Genomic DNA, 11,272 nt, shown 5'->3' with positions numbered 1-11,272 from the left:
CCCAACCTTACATTGTGCTGGTGTCCGCACGGCCTTTCCAGAGAGCCACACGGGGAGGACGCCTCTCATTGCCAATGGAAGCCACGATCTAACCATGCCATGGAACACAAGCAGGCGTCATGTCCGTATTCTTGGTGGAGGAGTCAGAGAGGAAGAAATAAGGAACAGGGATAAGAGGGATGGTCACAGGAGTGGATAAGGATGCGGAATGGATGGTTGAGAATGGTGTACGAATTTGGTTAGCCATCAGGTGCATGAGCGAGAGTGTTCTCGAAAACAATAGGGGTTAGTTCCTTCTAATATATTGACGTGCAAACCTTTTACGCGTTCGCGAAAAAACAACAAGGGTCAACTGCCCACAATTTTACACAAGTTAGAAAATAATTTTGCAAAGGTGCATAGAATGGCTGCATGAGCCGTCATACACCCTCATTGCTGTTCAGGTAAATCAAATAGTTGATATCACATTTTGGTTAAGTTGCTAGTAGTGTGATAGTGCCCTGTAGAGCTCAAATAGCTCGTGACTTAAGTACTATGTATCTAAAAGAAAGATATTAGTATAGAATGTGTAGGAGTACATAAATCTAAATGCTACAATTAACATATTGAAGAAAATAGTTGCTCTTTAACTATTGGGAGCCGATTGCCCAAACAAATTGTACTGAGCGGGGGAAAATAATTATATTTATGTATGCAAACATGCCAAGGAAAATGAAAGATTTAATCCAGTAATTCCTGTCAATCTCTAGTCAAAATAAAATCTTATGAAGGATACAAAGCTATGATGTCAAAGCAAGTTTGTTCTATTGTATCTTCGATCCAAATAGAGCTAAAAGTTAAAAAAAAAAATTCAACAACATGTTGGTTGTTTGTTTTATTTGATCAACATGTTGGTTATGAGAGGTAGGACAACATATGCCTCAATAATACAAACAATATATAATATATTAATATAGAGGCTAATCGGTATTGCTGGCTGTAGCAGCACAGCTGCAGCCAACTAGCCTAATGCACGCTGATTTTCTGCAGCTGCAACAGTAGGCTTGCACATATTTCTGACCAAGCTACATAAGAGATAGCTAGGAGGGCAAATGACAATTGCGATATAATGGAATGAATGAAGAGGTGATAAAGACTAATAAGATAGGTAGCCACTCATAAGGAGATACATAGAGAGTGCAGGAAGGAGGAGGGCAAGCATCGAGTTGAGCAAATGCCAATAGAATAAGATGAAGAGGCTGAATTCCAAAGGGAAAGGGAAGACAAGCAAGAAAGAAAAAGAGAGAAACAATTAGGTAACTAAGAAACTTTCGGAAGAGATAGATGTGGCTGCAACTAAAGCAACTTCTATATAATTTTTTTTCATAAAAAAGCGCACAGTCTAACGGTTAAAAATATACAAACGAAAATCAAGAAAGAGCTAAACTGAAACGGAGTTTAGAATGCGCCAAATATGATAATAGGTGGCTAAACTAACTTGGCAATATAGGGGGTGAATGGTAGCGCTATGCAACAGTTAACTGCCGTGCATCGCTGTATAATGCAACCGATCAAGTCATAATTTGACCGAGTCTCATCGATTTCCTATATTTCTTAACAAGCTATTTTTATTATTATGGAATAAAATTAATTCATAGATAAAACTTTTATATATATGCCCTTAATGATTTATAAAAGCCAATATTGAAAAAGAAACTAATTTAAAAATATCTCAAGATCAGTATCAAAACTAAATTTGAAAAATTCAAAATTTATCTTTGACTTTGATTTAGTAGGCAACCAATGGGACTCTCAATGACATTTTTTTAAAACCTAAGGCGAAACTTTGTTCCACTTTTATATTTAGAAGAAGAGAATTGACCCAGTTTATAAGGAAAACTGGGCCCGAAAATCATACAACTGTATGTTTAATTACGGAAAACTGGCTAAAACCCACCACACATGAAAAAAAAACAAGGGACCTAGCTACACAACCAGCAACAACGGTGGAGCCCAAACGTAGGACATCATTACCAAGCTAAAACACAAAAGCGGCCTAAACAGCTCCAACATAACATCGCAGAAGAGGTGTTATTGTTGCCGAGCTAGCCGCCCAAGCGACTCAGCAGCGTCGACTTTACAACCGCAGCGATACTGAATCCGCGAAAGTCGCCAGAGCAAAATTCAGCTCCGACATCCAAAAATGGACATCAGCCAAGCCACTAAAGAACCACTTCCTTCACACGGCCAGCACCAACTCCTTGGAAGAGACTGCAACATATTATTGTTGCCAAGCATCATCGCACCCCATCAGCGAGCAGCTCCAACTTCATCATCAGAAATTGACATGGTGTGATATTTGTGCAGCAAAGCTCATAGTACCAACTTGTAAGATATTTTGATATCAGTAGCCAATATCTCCATCAATAATAACAATAATAATGTAAGAAGCTGATGCTTTCTTGTCAAATTGTTCCCACCAATTCGAATGGAGAAAATGGCTCCACGCCGACACCGACCACCACCCAAGCTCCTCCATCCAGGAGCACACTCTCACTCTTTTCCGGAACATTCCAGAATGATCTTCCGCGAGAAAATATCTCGCACCATAAATATCTCACCACCCTCGACTCGAGCTCGAGCCTCGCCTACGCAACCGACCACCTCATCACCCCCGAAAATATCTCCTCCTCTTTTGCGCTTTTTCTCCCCGCTCCGATGGCCACCGGCGGCGAGCCGCGGGCGGCGGCGGCGGCGGAGGGCGGGGAGAAGCGGGCGGCGCTGCTGAGGGAGATCACGGAGGAAGGCGGGTTCGCGTTCGTGGCGTCGGCGGAGAAGGCGGCGGCCGACGGGGACCTCCGCGCGGCGGAGGCGGCGCGGGAGATGGCGTGGGAGCAGCTGCACGCGTGCCCGCGGAGCGAGGTCGGGCGCGCGTGGAGGGACGCCTACGCGCTCGCGTGCCTCCACGTGGCCGCGCTCCGCGTTGCCGGCGGCGGCGGCGACGGCCGACGCGCCGCGCTCCGGGCGCTCGACATGGGCCTCATCATGGGTGGCGACCTCCTCCGCGCCGAGCTGGAGGAAGCCATCGCGCGGGTGGTCGCCGACCGTAGCCGCGGCTGCGGTGGCGGTGGTGGCGACGGCGCCGGAGAGAACGGAGCAGATGTTGAGAAATGGATGGAAGGCCTAACCAGGAAACGAGACCTCGCCGATGTGAGTATTTCCTCAAACCTATCGCATCTTGGTTTCGTCCTCTGCTTGCTGTGATGAATCCTGAGTTTTGTAGTTTAGGTGCATTGGAAAATGCAGTGATAAAATTAGATAGAGCCAAAACGTGTCGCAATTTCGTACCATGTACAGCAGTAGTCCTGGTGAATTACTCACTGAATTGGTTCGCACAAGATATTTTTCTGTAACATCCACCGCCATACTAGCTGAGAAGTGAGAACCCTCGAATGTGGCACTATCTCGGTGCACATTGCATCCCACATTCCCACTACCGCAGTTCTCATAAGCTTGTGGCCTCGTGCAATTGTCCGGTTCATAATTTTCACAATTTTTCCCATTATTAAGGCTGTGTTTAGATCCAGGGTAAAAAGTTTTGGCATGTCACATCGGATATACGGAATTACGGACACACATTTGAAGTATTAAACGTGGACTAATAACAAAACAAATTACAGATTCCGCCTGTAAACTGAGACAAATTTATTAAGCCTAATTAATCTGTCATTAGCAAATGTTTACTGTAGCACCACATTGTTAAATCATGGAGCAATTAGGTTTAAAAGATTCATCTCGTAATTTACACGCAATCTGTGTAATTAGTTATTTTTTCGTTTATATTTAATACTCCATACATGTGTCCAAACATTCGATGTGACAGGGTGAAAATTTTTGCCAGGGGATCTAAACAAGGCCTAAGACCTGGATTTATTTTGAAAGTTGTATTAATTTCCATGAGATAGGAGTACAGCTACCAGATAGAGGAGATACAGAGTTTAAGGGCACGCACATGCAATGTTTTGTCACCCAGCAAATTGAGGAGGTACCGAATTTTTAAGGATTTGCCATTTTAAGTGGCATGAGTGATGACAGGTTCCAGACATCTGGGTGCACTCAACTAACGGTTGAAAAGAAAGTTATGAATTACTCCCTCCATTCATAATGTAAGGTGCGCACGTATTTCAAGATTCAACTTTAAAAACATTCGACTAACGATTAGTATAATATAAATTGAATTTTATTTGCTGAAAATAATATCATTGGATTGATATTTTAATATACTTTCATATGGTTATAATTTTGTTGCTACAAACTTTATTTTTTTTATTTTTTTAGAGAAGGATATTTTTTTACTCAGCCTCTATATCTAACCGGATATATACAGCCATTTTAACTTAGGAACTTAGCCTATCAAATAGAGAACTTAGCCCTCAAATAACCCAATCTGAAATTCGCTCCTATGGAGATTTGAACTCAAGGCCTTGGGTGCTACTCAGGTTACTGCAACCACTAGGCTACATGCCCTTTCACTGCTACAAACTTTATGGTATATGAGAAATTATAAGTCAAAAATTAGTTTTGTAGACCGTACCGAGTTTGATCATACCTTATACTATGAAATAGAGGGAGTATATCTTTTTAAGTTAGGAATATTAATGCGATGTTTGGTGCCTTTCCTTTACTGGTAGTCATGTTGCTTGACATATAGAGCATATCAGTCACTGATGTTCAGCCATGTGATTTCCTAATTGGAACTTGGCTCCAGTGGATCGATTTTGTTAGTTGTGGGTGACCTATGTCAAGCCAAATGTGATCATTTTGTTTGGAATACCAAGTTACCAACAGCATCACTGAGTACATTGTTGCCCATTTCTCTGGATTCGTTGATACTCCAATCTGAGTGATTATGCTCCGTTTCTTACTTTGTTATTGTGCTGCTGTCAGCCAGTTAATATTGATTTATTTCAGGTGCTCAAAGTTCTGCCAGTGAAGTCCTTATCTTGTAAGCAAATCGAGAGGCGATCATGCATTTCTTTGGAGGCATTTATACGTGATTACTTTTTATGTGAGTCCCCTGTTATACTCAGTGGCTACATCGATCACTGGCCTGCACGGACAAAGTGGAAGGACATAAGATACCTAGAGAGGATTGCAGGAGATCGGACTGTTCCTGTTGAGGTATACTTATGTTTTATGCATCAATTTACCGTTATAAAGTGTTGTTATTCCACTCCTCAATTATGAAAGAACAATTTGCATTTTTTGGGGAAAAAAATGAATTAGTAGTTATGCTGTTCATAAATAAATAAGGTGATACTGAAGGACTGTTTTTAATCTTATTCATCGATAAAATTTTGACTTTCCAGTAAGTGGTTTGTGTACTCCCTCTTGACCTCAATTCAACAGGTCTCACAAGTATTTATTATTGTAAGAGCTTTTCTGTTCATATTTTTCCTTGCATTATGATACCTTATATTCCTATATATGATGTTAATTTGAGATGTGCTGCATAGAGGAATTGAATTGCAGGTTGAAACTAGCATATTCTGCCTTATAAATCCTATCCATCCAGTGTGCTTCAAAGTTGATGCAAACTTTCAAAATCCAAATCATACCATGTCCTTGCAAAAATGTCAAGGCATACTTTGGATGGATAGGACAATCCGATACTGAATGAACTTACATATATGTGTGGAGCTGCATCCTCAACAGCTGGATCTTCTAAACAGATCGATTCACATGTTTTATATTTGGAAATTGGCATAATCTCCTAAGCTTATTTTCTTTGTTTTACAATATAGATTACTATTGTATATCATCGGTTTAATTCTGTTGCTTTTTTCGCAGGGTTTGAAATTTGCCAAGTTTCTGTTTTACCATTTTTGTGCCATCTAGTATTGTAGTATGTAAAACATGACCTGAAAAATCCTCCTTTAAAAACTGGTTATCTTCCATACTATCTTCTTGCCTCTGTTCATGTGATCTACCAAAATGCATGTCTATTCAAGTGTTCCGTACGTCCTTTAGCATATCCTTTTTAAAAACATTTTTATGTCCTTAGTGTAGTTCTGCTTCAAATAAATTGGGACTTCTTTCCTTGTTGAATGGTGTTCGAACTGATCATTTTCCCTTTTCTTATAGATGTTCCCAGTGCACTGATATAAATAGTGGTGTCTCAGGTTGGAAAAAAATATTTGTCTAGTGAGTGGAAACAGGAGCTTATCACATTTTCTCAGTTTCTTGAGATGATGTGGTCATCTGATTGTTCTGCAAACTTGACATATCTAGCGCAGCATCCACTGTTTGACCAGGTGATCAATTCTCCATATGCTTGAGTTTATACACATAAGGAATTAGCAGTTGCCATCTAATAGTTGATGGTACTCAACATTTAACAGATAAAAGAGCTCCGTGAAGACATAATGGTTCCTGAATATTGTAACGCTGGTGGTGGGGAACTCCAAAAGCTCAATGCCTGGTTTGGCCCTGAAGGGACGGTTACACCATTGCATCATGACCTGTATCATAACCTTTTTGCTCAGGTATCTCGATCTCATGAATATGTTATTCTCGATCCTTTGGTGTTTAATTTCAGATTACTTCTGCTTCAATGCAAACAAAGTTATTCTTCTTTCTTACAACTGCTTTCCATGAATTTTTTCAAGAGCTAATTTAATTTATAATGTAGCTACTTTTCTTTTGTTACTTCGTAATGTGATACTACTCCATTTTCATTGTATGATAATTCGGGTTTCATGACATTTTAGATTTTTAGTTGTATTATCTATATTTATTCTCTACCTAGTTTATATACACTTTTAATTTTGTAATTTGCGGAGACTAGGAGCTTTGGAATGTGCAGAACTAATGTCTCTCAGGTTTATAGAGGGTTGTTAATCGTCAACAGTGGCAGTAACCATCTATCTTAGTTGAGACACACATCAACCCTTAATATTATTGTAACATGTATCGTTTTCCTTGGCCCATGAACATCCTGAAGAAGTTCAATTGATTAGTTCTTGAGTTCAATATTGAGAAGTAGCATAAGACAAATGGAGTGCACAGCTGTTATTGCCACCAAAACATGTTCTCTAGTAGTATTATTCCTTCCTATAGTAGAAGTATTTGTCGAACTATTTTGTTTGTATTCAAATGCCCACGAGTAAATCTTCCTTTCTTGGACTATACTTGTCTGTTTTTCTCCAAAAAGGGAAACCCTCAGATACTGGTATTCATCCAACGCGTAGATCACCCACTCTGTTTTGAGATCACTGGAATGTTTGCACTGCACCAAAGCTCATATTCCGATAAAAGGTTGTGGCCATATCCAAAATGGCTACATGTAAGTTTGTAGCTTCTGTTGGCTGCTGTAACAATTGAGGTTATCCATTACTGAATTTTATTTGGTGCGGTGAGGACTTCGTTTAGTTTTCTCAATATTTGCTGTTCTTCACAGGTCTTGGGCAGGAAATATTTTAGACTCTATTCTGCTTCCATCTCCAATGACCTTTACCCTCACAGAGAAACTATGCTAAGCAATATTAGTCAGGTGCGTAGTCTCTTAATAATCTGGAACAAAAAATTTGAGTTCAGTTGTGTTTTAAACACAATATGACAAACAATGAGACCAGATTTTCTTCTGGTTCGCCTGGTCATCATTTGCTTCTTTTTGTCCAACAAGTTATCCATGTTCCTCTCATCCTGAGCCTTTGCTGTCATATATTTATGAAACTAAGCTTACTAGTTGCAAGTAAAATTGATCATCACGGAACTCAATTCTCTGAATCAATGTCTGGGCAGGTAGATCTTGACAACATTAACGTAAATGAGTTCCCGAGGACAGGAGACGTTGAATTCATGGACGGCATATTGGAGGAAGGTGACCTGCTTTACATTCCACCAAAATGGTGGCATTACGTTAGATCTCTCTCTACTAGTTTCTCTGTTAGCTTCTGGTGGCGAACGTCAATTCCTCCTCCTCAGGGCTCGTAATGTTATTGTTTTGATCATCCATGACGTTTGCGTTTCTATCATCAGATGTTAGAAACCCAAGAAAAACTTAATTGAACCCATGTTTTATGATCCACTATTTTGTGGATACGGCCTTGTTACGGTCCGTGTATATCATACTAGCGTGTGTTACAATCTTCTAGTACTTCTGTATGACCAGAAACAACCGGGATAGTCCTAGGGGTAAAGCCACAGATGCACACACAATTCACAAAAACAGTGCCAAAATTAGACATCTCTGGCTTTTAAAGAAGTGAAAACTGATTATGCTGTAACGTACTCCCTCCGTCCCATAATATAAGGGATTTTGGCATTTTACTTGTACTGTTTGACCACTCATCTTATTCAAAAAAAATTATGCAAATATATAAAAAACAAAAAGTTATGCTTAAAATACTTTGGATAATAAAGTAAGTCAAAAAACAATAATAATTTCAAATTTTTTTGAATAAGACGAATGGTTAAACAGTGCAAACAAAATGTCAAAATTGTCAGGGTTATGGGTTAGGTATACCCTTTACCCTTCGATATACGTCGCATATCGGTATGGCATACCCACGCGCATATGGATATTCTCTGCACACATTAAGGAAATCCTTCACGGAATTTACGGATGGAAAGAGTTCTACTCGGACAAGACTGGGTCGTCAATGTATCGTGTAAGGTCTGATGTCTCCGAGTTCTACTTGGAAACCGCTTGACCTGCGATATAAAAGGGACCCCCGGGGAGGACCTAAGGCATCGAATCTCAGAGCCAATATAACCCTCACAGCCTACGAAGTCGGAGCCTACAGGAGCCAAATCGCCGGATCCATCGAGTTCCATTGTTCCCTTTGTAACCTGTGTTTTCCATCATATAATCCCACATCAACTGGATTAGGGCTATTACCTATCAAGGGGCCTAAACCAGTATAATCTTCGTCTTTTGTCTGCTTGATGTCGTCTTACATAGATCCTTGTACCAACGTACCCCAATACCCTCTATATCCGGTCTACGGGTATCACCCGTCGACAGTAGCGCGCCAGGTAGGGGCACTTGGTGCTCAAGGTTCTACTACTATGTCATCCAGCTTCGTCGACAACAGCGTCAACACCAACCTCAACCAAGTATTCCCTGCTTCAACAATGCTAGTGTGGACTCAAGTCGGCGAAATCGTCTTCCCGGTTTACACTACAATGCCGATCTCGGCCGGTCCATCAATGACCAGAAACGAGAACGCAGTGGCTACAAACCAAGACGACTCCTTGTCGAAAGATCCTCCCGTCGAGGCGGAGAACGGAACATCGACAACATCCGAGCTCGAGAAGGATTCTAATGCGGCCAAACCTTGTCGTCCTGACATAAACCGCGAGCCGACGAAGATGACTTCCGAAGCGACAAAGTCCTGGTGTCCTATCCACAAAACCTGGAAACACACTTTGCAAGCCTGCTGGGTTTTTCTCAACGTCCGTGCGCCTGCAAAGAGCGTGGAATTCAGCGTATTTCTCCAACTCGTGATGTCTATTGTCCTATTCACAAGACAGAATCACGACCTCTCCAGCTGCAAGGTCTTTCTCAGCGCCATGAAAGCGCCATCTCCTAAAGTCCAACAGTCACACATCCCCATCAGGGATAAAGACAAGGAACAAGGAGCGATGCCAACCTCAGATCGATTTGTTGGGGTAATCGATATCGATCCCCACGAACCATCAGTCTTGCACCTTCTCGAAGACTATGGATCATCGACAACGAGCGCGCCGCGGGAGGTATTGGCTATCGATGATGTCGGCACGTCAGCGCGCACCAATGCATAAGCGGAGAATCAATTGGCCACTCCAGCCCAGCACATCAGAGCCGTCAACGCTATACTGAGGGAAACCCCCTACGATCCTGTTCTGAACGACGATCTCGCACGTTGGACAGAACAACTACGGGAATCAGTGACCAACCTCAGCAACGCGTTCGGAGAGGCCGCTGCCGCAACGCACCCGGAGCAGCCACCAACTGGCGATGCCAATGGTGAAGACCCTGAACGGAGGGAATCGCCTCATCGAGCTACCCCTCCACCTCGCGGCACTGGCGATCTCCGAGATCACCTCAACGGCCGCCGAGAGGCACGACGCACACGAGACAACGAGAATCGTTCCCGACGTCATGTCTCTTCACGGCGCCATGATAACGAAGATCGAGGAGACCGCTCAAACGAAGACCGAGACCGTGATAACCGCCACCACCGCCACGATCACAACGATCGCGAACGGCGGGTGCCAGGCGATACTAGTCGAGGACGTCGCCATAATGACGACGATGATGGAGACCGTCGCCGAGACAACAGTGGCAGATGACGACAGGACTCTCGAGATCCAGGCCGACATCCTCGTAACCGTACGCCGAAACCGAGCGAGCCATCATCATCGTTGTCATCCTCGTCTTCTTCATCATCAGACAGACATCCACGAAGGACACACGATCGCCGACAACCCACCGCCCCCAGCGCTGGGTGTAGAGTTTTCAGTCGTTCCCTGCGTGATGTCCGATGGCCTAAGAGATTCCGACCTGGAGCAATAGAAAAGTATGATGGGAGCACCGACCCAGAAGAGTTCCTTCAAGTCTACTCCGCAGTACTCTACGCTGCCGGAGCAGACGACAACGCATTAGCGAATTATTTGCCAACTGCGTTAAAAGGCTCTGCACGTTCATGGCTGATGCATCTCCCGCCCTACTCAATCTCTTCGTGGGCAGACCTGTGGCAGCAGTTCGTCGCCAACTTCCAAGGAACCTACAAGCGCCACGCGATAAAAGACGACCTACACGCGTTGACACAAAACTCGGGTGAATCCTTAAGGGAGTATGTTCGGCGCTTCAACGAGTGCAGAAATACAATCCCCGAAATCACCGACGCTTTTGTAATTCGCGCCTTCAAATCCGGTGTCAGAGATCGCTATACTACCTAGGAATTGGCGACAAGACGCATCACAACTACTCGGAGATTGTTCGAAATTGTTGAGCGATGCGCCCACGCAGATGATGCGCTAAGACGCAAGAATGATAAGCCGAAGACCGGGGGAGAGAAGAAACCAGCCACGGACGCACCTGAGACAAGCAAGAAGAAAAATCGCAAAAATGGGAAAAGGAAAGCTCAAGCGGAAGTCCTCGCAGCAGAATACGCGAACCCTCCCAAGCGCCCAAACCCACAGAGTAGCGACACAAAGAAAGCATGGTGCCCCATACATAAGACGGACATACATTCTTTTGAAGATTGCCTTGTTTTCAAAAAATAGCTCGAGAAGCACATTGCAT

The 11,272-nt window shown here is 42.9% G+C and overlaps 1 protein-coding gene across 3 annotated transcripts; it reads left to right on the top strand.

Annotated features, from left to right (window-relative positions):
- Nucleotides 1–2,469: 2,469 nt before the first annotated feature.
- LOC127782465 (lysine-specific demethylase JMJ30-like) lies at nt 2,470–8,317 on the top strand. Of its 3 annotated transcripts, none has more exons than XM_052309658.1 (6): nt 2,470–3,189; nt 4,951–5,160; nt 6,162–6,293; nt 6,381–6,524; nt 7,439–7,531; nt 7,783–8,306. In XM_052309658.1, the coding sequence occupies exons 1-6, from the start codon at nt 2,698–2,700 to the stop codon at nt 7,972–7,974; spliced, it is 1,263 nt and encodes a 420-aa protein (XP_052165618.1). In that variant the 5' UTR covers nt 2,470–2,697; the 3' UTR covers nt 7,975–8,306. The 3 variants fall into 3 exon arrangements, with proteins under 3 accessions (XP_052165618.1, XP_052165620.1, XP_052165619.1); XM_052309660.1 differs by having other exon boundaries at nt 7,787–7,937; XM_052309659.1 differs by lacking the exon at nt 7,439–7,531 and having other exon boundaries at nt 7,783–8,317.
- The last annotated feature ends 2,955 nt before the right edge of the window (nt 8,318–11,272 follow it).

The sequence above is a fragment of the Oryza glaberrima genome, chromosome 8 (assembly GCF_000147395.1).
Source record: "Oryza glaberrima chromosome 8, OglaRS2, whole genome shotgun sequence".
NCBI lineage: Eukaryota > Viridiplantae > Streptophyta > Magnoliopsida > Poales > Poaceae > Oryza > Oryza glaberrima.
The sequence above is the reverse complement of the archived record's forward strand: the minus strand, read 5'-3'. Positions and strand labels throughout refer to the sequence as shown.

Coding starts and splice junctions, on each gene's coding strand:
- LOC127782465 (XM_052309658.1), top strand. CDS start 2,698: ATGGCCACCGGCGGCGAGCCGCGGGCGGCGGCGGCGGCGGAGGGCGGG. Junction 3,190..4,950: donor GGAAACGAGACCTCGCCGAT/GTGAGTATTTCC, acceptor GATTTATTTCAG/GTGCTCAAAGTTCTGCCAGT. Junction 6,294..6,380: donor AGCATCCACTGTTTGACCAG/GTGATCAATTCT, acceptor AACATTTAACAG/ATAAAAGAGCTCCGTGAAGA.